At 36.9% G+C, this 12858-nt stretch overlaps 2 protein-coding genes across 2 annotated transcripts in view; one reads left to right on the top strand and one right to left on the bottom strand.

Annotated features, from left to right (window-relative positions):
• LOC139154299 (uncharacterized) overlaps nt 1-12858 on the bottom strand; it is a 1065525-nt gene that overhangs the window by 154785 nt on the left and 897882 nt on the right. The window lies entirely within an intron of this gene.
• LOC139154456 (vomeronasal type-2 receptor 26-like) lies at nt 289-11112 on the top strand. Its single transcript, XM_070729090.1, has 5 exons — nt 289-582; nt 2108-2947; nt 5647-5874; nt 7504-7630; nt 10208-11112. Exons 1-5 carry the CDS (start codon nt 289-291, stop codon nt 11110-11112), a joined length of 2394 nt encoding a protein of 797 aa, XP_070585191.1.

The following is a 12858-nucleotide window of genomic DNA, read 5'->3' as shown; positions in this document are numbered from 1 at the left end:
CTAGGCAGTCCTGGGCACATGCCCCGCCACCACCACAGCCAAAAGATTATGTTCCCCTCCCCAGAGTGATGGATGGACAGATGGAAATGTCCTTGGGAGGCAGAACCCACAGTCACTCTATCTTGTTGGGGTTGAGTCTGAGCCTGTTAATACCCATCCAAACATTAACTGCTTACAGATAATGGCACATTACTTCCACTGCTTCACTGAGTGTTATTGCTTCATTGAATATATTTTACTTGCATCAATCTCTCTCTAATTCACTTATTCCTCAATTATGATTTCAGTATGATTTTAAAGCTGTATCAGCATTCCCTGAGTTTGGCATTTGCTGTAGAACAGATCAACTCAAATCCAAGTCTTTTGTCTAACATTACTCTGGGATTTTTCATTTCTGACAACTATTTTGATGCCCTGCTAACTTACCGTTCCACTTTGGACCTGCTTTTCCGATCCGATCAGTTGAATGTCAATTACAGATGTGATATGAAGGAGAATCTGGTTGTGGCCATTATTGGTGGATTTGGTGCTGATATCTCATTCTTCATGTCTGATATCATAAGTCTTTATAAAATCCCCCAGGTAAGGAATTGATTTTTAGGAAAATTCATTCATATGGAAAAATTGAAGGGAACCGGGAGCTAATACTTTTCTAGTTAGGGTTGGATTATGTTTGAATGATGCAGGAAAAGAGCCTAATAAAATTTAGGAATTGGGTGTAAGCTCTGTCTGATGCATCCCTTTGAAAATAGTGGTGTCTGAAAAAGAGACCAGAAGTGGAGAATTTAAGGTTGTCATCTTTTTTTATTTATGTGTTTGTTTTGTCCAATACACAATAATACACAATGAGAGTTATAGAGGGTATAATCAGGTAGAATGTATTAAAGGGGAAATAGAGGAGAAAATAAAGGAGTGAAATATAACTATGAGAGAATAGCAGAAAAAGATATAGGTATAGAAGAGGAGATATAGGAGAGACAATAGAACAGGGGATTGTTACAGGATGACTGTGAGTGAGTCCATCAAACTCTCTCAGCCAAATTTATGGGATTGCTTAGAGAGCTGTATACGTCTTCTTGTGTGCCTGAAAAGAAAGCAGGATGAGAATGTAACACGAATAAATTTATTTATTTTATTTAGAAACATAGAAGACTAACGGCAGAAAAAGACCTCATGGTCCATCTAGTCTGCCCTTATACTATTTCCTGTATTTTATCTTACAATGGATATATGTTTATCACAGGCATGTTTAAATTTAGTTACTGTGGATTTATCTACCACGTCTGCTGGAAATTTGTTCCAAGGATCTACTACACTTTCAGTAAAATAATATTTTCTCACATTACTTCTAATCTTTCCCCCAACTAACCTCAGATTATGCCCCCTTGTTCTTGTGTTCACTTTCCCCTCCTGGACCTTATTTAAACCTTTAACATATTTAAATGTTTCGATCATGTCCCCACTTTTCCTTCTATCCTCTAGACTATACAGATTGAGTTCATTAAGTCTTTCCTGATAAATTTTATGCTTAAGGCCTTCCACCATTTTTGTAACCTGTATTTGGACCCGTTCAATTTTGTCAATATCTTTTTGTAGGTGAGGTCTCCAGAACTGAACACAGTATTCCAAATGTGGTCTCACCAGCGCTCTATATAGCGGGATCATAATCTCCCTCTTCCTGCTTGTTATACCTCTAGCTATGCAGCTAAGCATCCTACTTGCTTTTCCTACCACCTGACTGCACTGTTCACCCATTTTGAGACTGTCAGAAATAACTACCCCTAAATCCCCCTTTTCTTCTGAAGTTTTTGCTAACACAGAACTGCCAATACAATACTCAGATTGAGGATTCCTTTTCCCCAAGTGCATTATTTTACATTTGGAAATTAGATTTAATAAATCAATAAATTAATAATATAAATTTACATTTATTTATTAGATTTGTATGCCGCTCCTCCACGATTAGTATATAGCTATCATACTACAGCAGAACATGGAAGCTCATGAAAAGAGTTTGGTAAAAATGTATTTGTGTATTGTTGAAGAATGTGCATTTCTCAGGTTGAGGCATAGCAACCCTAAGAACCAAGTGTACATTTTATTTTAGCTTGCCTATGGCTCCTTTGCTCCCAAGAAGCATGGAACAGAGATGGCTGCTTCCTTTTACTGCATAGCTCCCAATGAAAACCTTCAGATTGTGGGGATCATCCATTTGCTGAAACACTTTGGATGGACATGGGTTGGTCTTTTAATTCTGGATGATGACAGTGGAGACAATTTCCTCCAAGTCTTGGACCCACTTCTTTCTGAGAACAGGATCTGCTCTGCCTTTGTGGAAAGAATGCCCAAACAAGTATATTTTTTTATGTTTCAAAATTTAAGGCCGTATAGGATATATTATTATTTAATACAGACTGAAATAAATGCATTTGTCTTCTATGGAGACAGCACAACACTGATGCTTCTGTTAATATTCCTTAAATATCATGACATTAGGAAAGAAGTGGGGAAAATGTGGATTTTGACAGCTCAAATGGATTTAATGTTAACAAGCTTTCATCGACCCTCAGATCTGCAATTGTTTGATGGAGCAATTTCCTTTGATATTCACTCCAATGAATTTTCAGGTTTCAGTGAATTCCTTGGGGCCCTCAAACCATTCCAGACTCAACGAGATAGTTTGGTGAAAGAGTTCTGGGAACAAGCTTTTGATTGTTTGTTTTCAGAGAGCAATAAACCAGTGGAAAGTGGTGAAGCATGTACTGGGAAGGAAGATCTAAAAAACCTTCCTGCACATTTATTTGAAATGACTGGCCACAGCTACACTATCTACAATGCAATCTGTGCTGTAGCACATGCTGTTGACAACATGAACGTATATAGGTCTAAATACAAAAGAATAACTGAGAATGGAAAGGCTGAACTTCAAGAACAAGAAAATTGGAAGGTAATCACCTGTGAATATAAATCCTGTATTTCCAGGAGCATATTGTTTTGTAATGGTAATTGTTTTAATTAGTTTCATACTTATTCTCAATTTATTGAGGAAATGGCGATGTATATAAGACTTTTGGAAACTTATTCACTTCTGTAAAGAGGTTGAAGCTAAAGGGAGATATGATGACATTCTACTAGGAATTGAAGAGCTGTTACTAAAAAGAGATTTTGTGTTTATTCTCAATTACACAAAAAGCAGTTTTCTACCTCTATTAGTTCACATCTGTTTCTCTAATTTGAATGTGAATAAACTATAGATTCCACCACCAAAATATATGTCTCATAGGTTGGGTGAAATAGAATGACAGAATAAATGTACTGAAAGGTACCTTGGAGGTCTTCTAGTCCAACTCCCTACTCTATGACATTTGGAACACATATAGGTCATCGGCCTGTGAGCTCAGGTCCAGTTTCCATGTGCGTGCTGGCCAGCTGAATTTCAGGTTTTCTGAAATTCAGATCCCATGGGGAGTCAGAAAAAAGGCTGTTTCCAGCCTCAAAGAGGGTAAGGACTTTTTGCTCTCCCAAAGCCCCAACATCTTTCAATGAGCCTGGGGAGGGCAAAAACGGTTTTTCCACACACCGCGGAGGCTGGAAATGTTCTGTTTCCCAACTTGAAACAGGCCATTTCTGATCTTTTGTGGGGGAAAGATGTTTTTACCCTCCCTAGGATTCTAGAATGCATCTGAAGTCTGGGGAAAGCCAAAATGGGACTTCTGGTCAAACAGGACTTGGCAAATGGGATGTTTCCAGCCTCTGTAGTGCCTCCAGGGTTGTATAGAAGGACACTTTCACCCTCCCTAGGCTTCTAGAAAGGCTCTGAAGTCTGGGGAGAGTGAAAAGCAGGTGTACTGGGAGTGTGGGGATGGTCGCATGTGCTGGGAGTGTGGAGATGGTCGCATGTGCATGCATTGGGGGGGGGGCACAGGAAATTATAGGTGTGGTCTTTGGGACTTCCCTGAACTCCCCCTCTTTTGGCATGCGACCCAAAAAAGGTTTGCTGTCACTGGCCTATACCATTTCAGACCAATGAGTGTTCAATCATGTGTCAAACTCACAGCCCTTGGCCAGATGCGTCATGTGCTAGACAGTTTAGCAAAGGGGGAAAAATTCACAATATTTTGTGTGATGCTGCCAGGACAATGCTAGTTTGATATCCCTGGTCTAGAGGCAAACTGTTACACTGATTAATTGTTTCTATCCATTGGTCCTTGTTCTCCCTTAAGCTGACCCTTGCTGACCATTGCTACCATGTCCCTCCTAGTCCTTTTTTTTCTAAACATACCAAATCTCGCAACTGTTCTTCCTATGTTTTATCCTCCACACCAATAATCATTTTTGTTACTCTTTGCACTCTTTCTAGAGTGATACAATGATAAAGATACTAGCTTCCCAAACTCCATATAAAGTCTTCATTTATTGGTCTTGGATAGAATCCAGTTCCGGAAGACATATTAAGCCATAACATAGATTATTTTGCTTTTGATTCTACTTTTTTGGATTGCAGATGCCCACTAACAGCCACAATGATGTCACTATGACAAATGACAAAGTTTTGTCTCTGCTGTGGAAGTCCATAATCAAGAGTTGTGCAGTGTGTCATGGTTAAGTGATAGTCATACTTAAAATTGACTGACAAAAATCAATGGGATTTACTGTATTTTTCAGAATATAAGAAGCACTTTAGTTTGGAGGAGGAAAATAGGGGAAAGAATCTGCTTATCAGATATTCATCTGGCTAACATACTTAGTGTAGTCAGTTTCAGCACATTATTTTGTCCCCTGGTTAGGGCTTCAAAAAAAACCCCTTATTTGGAGAGAGTAACAATGAAAGAGCTTGCAAGCCAGGAAGAGCTGGGAACATTGTTGGAACCTAGTTAGGACTGGAAAGAAAATTCTGAGTAAGTAGAGCAATGAAAAAATCTGCAAAGACTTAGGGCTTGGAAAACATTCTTTGCAGAGAATAACAATGAAAGAGCTGGGGACATTGTTAGTATTTGGTTAGGGCTGGAAAGAAACATTTGGAGCAAGTAGAACAATAAAAATACCCTACTAAGACGAGGGTTTGGAAAACATTATTCACAGAGAGTAACAGTGAAAGAGCTTGCAAGTGGGTAAAGAGCTGGGAACATTATTAGCATCTAGTTAGGGCTAAAAAAAATTGGTGAAAGTTAGAGCAAAAAAGAAAAAAACTGCAAAGACAGGGATTGGAAAACATTCTTAGCAGAGAGTAATAATGAAAGAGTTTGCAAGCAGAAAGAGCTGGGAACATTGTTAGCATCTGATTAGGGCTGCTAAGTAACTTACTTGGAGCAAGTTAGAGTAATGAAAAAAACCTCAGCAAATACTTAGAGCTTGGAAAATATTACTTGCAGACATTAACAATGAAATAACCTGCAAGATAAGAGTTGGGAAAATCGTTAGCACCTAGTTAGGGTTGAGAAAAAAGCATCAAAAAAAGGCTTCATTCAGAGTATAAAACGCACCTGAATTTTCAACTTCTTTTGGGGTGGAGAAAGGTGCGTCTTATACTCCGAAAAATACTATAAGTATTGTCACTTTCTTTTCTATAGAAATAAAATTCAGGAAATCTTGATGTAATCCACTTTTTGCTTCTCCTTATTTTTCCTCTCCTTTTTTAAAATTTAGCTTCACTGGTTTCTCAAAGGCCTTTCATTCAACAATTCACATGGAGAAACCGTGTCCATCAACCATCATGGAGAAGTCCTTTCTGGATTTGATATGATAAATGTGGTCATGTTTCCAAACAATTCCTACCATAAAGTGAAAATTGGAAAGCTGGATCCCACAGCACTTAAAGGAAATGGATTTGTGATTCATGAAGATTTAATTGTGTGGCACAAATATTTTAAACAGGTATGGATTTTAAGGTGCTTTTATTATTTTGGATAAAAGATTTTGAAATCAGAGATGAGTTTCATTGTACAACCTGCTTTCTGATCCTCTAATCAGATAATGTTTAGCACTCTGTACTCAAGGTATGGCTACATTTTCCTTCTCAGATAAATTATAACTGGAAATAATTTATATGTTTGTTTGTGGTTAATATAGAGGATGTGTGTACCCCATGATTCTTGACAAATGTATCTTTTCCTTTATGTACACTGAGAGCATATGCACCAAAGACAAATTCCTTGTGTATTCAAACACACTTGGCCAATAAAAAGTTCTATTCTATTCTATTTATATGGTTTTTTAAATATATAGGAAGGACGGGGAATTTTGCTATTATTTCAAGAAAGAGTGAAATAAAATTTAAGAAAATAAATAAATAAATAAATAAATAAATACAACAATAATTGAGACTATAATAAAAAGTGCTTCCAGCCACTTTTGACAAGACTTTAGAAATTTGAGAATGGGGGGGTGGGGAAGGTTAAGTATTTGGATGGGGAAGTGTGCTAGAAATTTTTTGTTTTGTGTTTGATTAGGAGGTTAGGGAGGAAGGTTCTCATCATGTATTGCCAGGCAACATGGACATATCTTCCCTCATTTAGTTGAAATGAGGAAAGATATGTCTAGGCTGCATTAATAGTCGGATAGAATCAAGATAACACAAAGTGTTAATATCACTTTATAAAGCCACACCTGGAATACTGCATATAATTTTGGTCACTAGGATGCAAAAAGGATGTTGAGACTCTAGAAAGAGTACAGAGAAGAGCAAAAAAGATTATTAGGGGACTGGAGGCTAAAACACATGAAGAATAGTTGCAGGAACTGGTCATGGCTAGTTTAATGAAAAGAAGGCCCAGGGCAGATATCATAGCAGTGTTCCAATATCTCAGGAGTTGCCACAAAGGAGAAGGAGTCAACCTATTTTCCAAAGCACCTGAGAGTAGAAAAAGAAGCTATGGGTGGAAACTAAACAAGGAGAGAAGTAACTTAGAACTAAGGAGAAATTTCCTGACAGTGGAACAATTAATCAGTGGAACAGCTTGTCTCCAGAAGTTGTGAATGTTCCAACACTGGAAGTCTTTAAGATGATGTCGGATAACCATTTGTCTGACGTACTATAGCATTTCCTGCCTAAGTAGGGGGTTGAACTAGAACACCTCCAAGGTCCCTTCGAACTCTGTTGTTGTTATTATTATTATTATTATTATTATTATTATTATTATTATTATTATTATTATTATTATTATTATAAATCTTGGTGTGTCTTATACACCAGTGCATCAGTGCAGTAATTGAAAATATAATAAAAAGAGTTCCTACTCTCTTTGGACAAGGCATCAGAAATTTGAGAATCAGTGAACTAAGAAATGTTATCTATCCTGGCTTTATTGTAGTTAACACAACAAAGATTTTGAGTTAGTTGTATGAACAACTGTGCAAAAAGAGAACAATTGATCCCTGGTGTCATTTTTAGGATAAGATCATCAACTAGAAAGAGTAAGAGGAAAATACCCAACTTTAACCCTTGTAGATTGTTCAGGATTACTTGGATCTTTAGACGTGAATTCCATCCTCGTTTATCAACAGGCCTTGCCCCGTTCACTTTGTAATGACCCTTGTCCTGCTGGCTATCAGAAGAAAAAGAAAGAAGGTGAAAAATTTTGCTGCTATGATTGTGATCCATGTTCTGATGGGAAGATGTCAAATATGTCAGGTAAATTATTTTCTATTTAGCCTCTCTTCTCTTCTCCTCTCCTCTCCTCTCCTCTCTGACATACAGTTTTTGTGGTGAATAATTTGTATTTAGATACGCATATGATTTACTTCATTTATTCTAACATCAAATCTCATATGGAAACATTCCACAAGGTTCTGTTCATGACATTGAGTATTAGTAGACTGAAAACCTTTAAGTTCTGGAGTATGAATTGAGGTCAGTCCTGAGAGATTTCTAACAGTTCTTCATTCAATATTGCTTTTGAGTCAACTAGACTCCCTGACTGACACAACTCCCTTGATAGGGAATTGATCAGCCAAACAATCAAGAGACAGTATTTTCCTGCTCCCTCAGATGACTAGAATGAGAACTTCAACTGACAACTACATTTATACAATACATAACAAACACCTTTAAACCAATTCCTATAACAAATGAAAAAGCTATGATAGAGGCAAGAATCAATTGATAGAAACATACATTCCTACATTTGCTTGCTTGCTTGCTTGAGTTGAAATGGACCTTGTAGGTTATGTAGTCCAACTTCCTGCTCAAGCAGGAGACCACAATGGGTCAAGTGTTGGGATACTCACAACCTCTGCTGGCAAGTCATTCCACTGGTTGATTGGTCTCACCATCAGAAAGTTCTTTCCCTATTTCAGGCTTAAAACTCTGCTTGGCCAGGTTCCATCTGTTGCTTCTGGTCTGGCCCTTTGGTGCCCTGGAAAATAGTGTGACCCCCTCCTCTCCATGGCAACCCCTCAAGTACATGTATACTGCTATCATATCTCTCCTGGCCCTCCTTTTTGTTAGACTATCCATACCCAGTTTTAGCAATCTCTCTTCGGATGTCTTACTTTCCCTTGTCATTTTGGTTGCTCTCTTCTGTACTTTCTATGGAATTTCAATGTCCTTTTTGTGGCAAGATGACCAAAATTGAATGCAGTACTCTAGGTATGGTCTGACTAGGGCATTATAAAGTGGTATTAGAAACTCCCTAGTCTTGGAGTGTATAAGCCAGTTATAAAACCAGTTGCTACTGGTTCGTGTACAGAAGCTTCTCCGTAGAAGCATCCAGGGTAATTTTGTGGAGCCTTCTGTTGCTGTTGCTACCAGTCCAGAGAACTGGGCCAAACTGTGAGCAACCTACCACTGATTGAAGCCCAATGTCTTGTTTTATGAGTGTGTAATATATTTGATAGCTCTAAAAATAGTCAAATCTTTAGTCTCAAGGTTTGACCCAGCATGGCTTCTTTGAACACCTTGGGACTCATTTGCATTTGTGCCTAACATTTGGACAAGGAAAGCCTGAAGAGGCTGAATTTCAGGAAGATTCTGGAATATTTCCTGTGTGCTGCTTCCTGACTGTGATTGTCACTAATAGAGAAATTTTTCACCTCAGTAACTTACTTTTGGATCTCATCTAATGAGCAAATCAAATGGTTTTAAAATTGACCACATTAAGAGGTGAATAAAACTCCCAGAACTCTCCAAACAGAATTCTTAGAGTTGAAATCCAGGCTTTGTGTAAGAGCCAGGTTTACAAAACAGTGATTTAACCCTGCTGTTCTGTTCGAAAAAACTTCCTAATGTTATGTTCGGGTCACATACGACCCGGACCAAAAACTCTTCATTTGAAGTGCTTATGTTTGGTCAATTTGAAAACTTTTTTCACTTGGAAAGTAGTCTGAACATTTCTGCACACAATGATATGAAAATTGAAATGAAAAAAGTAAATCTTATTGGTTTATTTTGCGGATATATTGCATGCCCCCCCGTTTTTGTGAATTTTTTCAATTTATGGATAGTTTTGCTTGCAAAATCCATTCTATTTTATTAAAGTTGGTGTGGGATTGGTAGCTTGAACATTTCTGAACATAATGATATGAAAATTGAACTGGAAAAATTGATGCATATTGGTTTATTTTGTTGATGAAATGCATGCCCCTCCGTTTTTTTGAAATAGTCTTCACTTTATGGATAGTTTTGCTAGCAAAATCCATTCTATTTTACTAAAGTTGGTGTGGGATTGGTAGCTTGAACATTTCTGAACATAATGATATGAAAATTGAACTGGAAAAATTGAAAAAATTGAACTGGAAAAATTGAAAAAAATTCACAAAAACGGGGGGCATGCATTATATCCACGAAATAAACCAATAAGATTTACTTTTTTTCATTTCAATTTTCATATCATTGTGTGCAGAAATGTTCAAACCTGTTTCCAGGTGAAAAAAGCTTTCAAAAAGACCAAATATAAGTACCTAAAATGATCAATTTGCAGTCCGGGTCAAATAGACCCGGGAACATAACATTAGGGAGTGGTTTTTTTTCAGCAAGAAAGAAACCCCCCACCCCCCAAAAAAAATTCTCATAGAGAGAACCCCTGAAATGATGAAAACTCATGGAATTTCAAGTTTCAGATATGCAGGGAAAATGTTTTACAGGGACTCAAACTTGGTTTCGGGTCACATACGACCCGAACAGAACAGCGGGGTTAATCTAAATTATATAGTTTTTCTTGGTGAACCATGCTAAGATTTGAATGCTTCAAGGCCTCTCTCTTATTTTCAGATACGATTGCCTGTTGGGAATGTCCAGAAGACCAATATCCAAGTAAGGATAAAGTTCACTGCATCCACAAGACCATAAGTTTCCTAACCTTTGAAGAACCTTTAGGCCTCAGTTTAGGTGTGGTTGCTGTTTTATTTTCAGTCACTACCATGGTCATACTTGGAATATTTATTAAGTATAAAGATACCCCTATTGTTAAAGCCAACAACAAGGACCTCACCTACACTCTCCTCATCTCCCTTCTGCTTTGCTTCCTTTGCTCTTTCCTCTTCCTGGGAAAACCTCTCAAACTGATTTGCTTCCTCCGACAATCAGTCTTTGGCCTTATCTTCTCTGTGGCCATTTCTTCTGTGTTGGCCAAAACCATCATGGTCATTGTAGCATTCATGGCCACCAAACCAGGGTCTGGCATGAGAAAATGGCTGGGGAAGAAACTGTCTATTTTCATTGTTTTTTCTGGCTCCTTCATTCAAGGATGCATTTGTCTGGCATGGATGATCACTTCTCCCCCCTTTCCAGAACTTATTATGAAATCAATGACTGAAGAGATCATAGCAGAATGCAATGAAGGGTCTGTTGTGATGTTTTACCTTGTCTTGGGCTACATGGGGTTTCTGTCTCTGGTCAGTTTTGTGGTGGCTTTCCTGGCCAGGAACCTGCCTGATACATTTAATGAAGCCAAGTTCATCACTTTTAGCATGCTGGTGTTTTGTAGTGTTTGGTTGACTTTTGTCCCAACGTATTTGAGCACCAAAGGAAAGTATATGGTAGCTGTGGAAATCTTCTCCATCTTAGCTTCTGGTGCTGGTTTATTGGGATGTATCTTCTTCCCCAAATGCTTCATTATTTTGCTGAATCCTGACCTTAACAGCAAAGAGCAACTTGTAAAGAAAAAGAATTTCTGACTGTTAAATTATGGGTATCTGTATTTCTATTGTGAAATGGAATTAGTAATTCCTTTCTAAGAATCCAAATAATCCATTTTATTAACTATAGTAATTTTATTGATGTTTTATGTGTATAACCTATAACAGTGTTTGTCAAATCCTTATAAGCATCAATGGAAAATAAAATATTTCACTCTTTAATGAACAAATCTGCTTTTAATAAAGTATTTTCTTTTCGTTCTGATTTTTTCAGGACCTATTTAATGAATAAAATAATAGGTCTTCTTGTTCCAAGTTTGGTAACTATAAGCAATAATCTAATGTAGGCAATATTATTTGACTTTTACCATCATGAAAAAGAGAAGAGAAAAAGTGAAGGGTAAAAAAAAGAAAATATTATTTAAAAAATCGCTTCCAATCTTCTAGCAGTTACAAGTAAATTTCTAATGTAAAATGTACAATATGCATTTCTCTCTCTCTGGTTATAAGAACCAAGTATAGTTTTCATTTTCTGACCATTCATTCAACACCTGTTCAAAGTTATGATGATATTGAACAAAGGGAGTTATGACCCATGCTCAAAGTTATGACCTGCGGTTATGATTCAGGAGTATCAAGCCTGCCTCCACTTAATGAGCATGAATACCAACTAGTAGTTAAGTGTCATGATGAAAATGCCTTAAGAGGGGTCATACATAACCATCATTTCAACTGTGAAACTTTGATTATGCTAGACCAGGGTTCAGCAACCTTAAAGACTTAACCCTGCTGTTCTGTTCGAAAAAAGTTCCTAATGTTATGTTCCCGGGTCACCCTGACCCGGACCGAAAACTCTTCATTTGCAGTGCTTATGTTTGGTCTTTTTGAAAGCTTTTTTCACCTGGAAACATGTTTGAACATTTCTGCACACAATGGAATGAAAATTGAACTGAAAAAATTAATCCTTATTGGTTTATTTTGCACATAAATGTGCCTCCCCCCCGTTTTTGTGAAAGTTTTTTCAATTTATGGATAGTTTTGCTTGCAAAATCCATTCTATTTTACTAAAGTTGGTGTGGGATTGGTAGCTTGAACATTTCTGCACACAATGATATGAAAATTGAACTGAGAAAATTAATCCTTATTGGTTTATTTTGCTCATAAATGGGCCCCCATGCTTATACTCAAATAGGCTTATACTCGAGTAGGCTTATACTCGAGTATAAAATGATATGGTCTTATATTCAAAAATAAACCAATAAGAATCATTTTTTTTCAGTTCATTTCTATTTTTCTTATGTTTAGGATTGTTCAATTTAGTATATCAAAACTTTTGAGTTTATTGATAATTTTGCCTGCAAAATGCATTCTATTTTACTATTCTATTTTGGTGTGGGATTGGTAGCTTGAACCTTTCTGAACATAATGATATGAAAATTAAACTGAAAAAATGATCCTTATTGGTTTATTTTGCTCATAAATGGGCCCCCATGCTTATACTCAAATAGGCTTATACTCGAGTAGGCTTATACTCGAGTATAAAACAATAAACCAATAAGAGTCATTTTTTTCAGTTCATTTATATTTTTCTTATGTTCAGGATTGTTCAATTTAGTATATCAAACCTTTTGGGGGAAAATTCCTTAGGGATTTGTAGCCTTAAAAAATATAAATTGACACGAAATTCAAAAAGGATGGGGGGAGGGGCTTTTTGATCAAAATAAAAATATAAGTCTCAATTTTTCCAGTTCAATTTTCATATCATTATGTTCATAAATGTTCAAA

This window comes from Erythrolamprus reginae, chromosome Z (genome assembly GCF_031021105.1).
Source record: "Erythrolamprus reginae isolate rEryReg1 chromosome Z, rEryReg1.hap1, whole genome shotgun sequence".
NCBI lineage: Eukaryota > Metazoa > Chordata > Lepidosauria > Squamata > Dipsadidae > Erythrolamprus > Erythrolamprus reginae.
The sequence above is the reverse complement of the archived record's forward strand: the minus strand, read 5'-3'. Positions and strand labels throughout refer to the sequence as shown.

What these genes read in the sequence shown, in the direction of transcription:
- LOC139154456 (XM_070729090.1), top strand. Translation starts at nt 289, where the DNA reads ATGATTTTAAAGCTGTATCAGCATTCCCTGAGTTTGGCATTTGCTGTA. An exon ending in GGCACAAATATTTTAAACAG is followed by an intron (nt 5,875 to 7,503) that starts GTATGGATTTTA and finishes GTTTATCAACAG; the next exon opens with GCCTTGCCCCGTTCACTTTG. An exon ending in GAAGATGTCAAATATGTCAG is followed by an intron (nt 7,631 to 10,207) that starts GTAAATTATTTT and finishes TCTTATTTTCAG; the next exon opens with ATACGATTGCCTGTTGGGAA.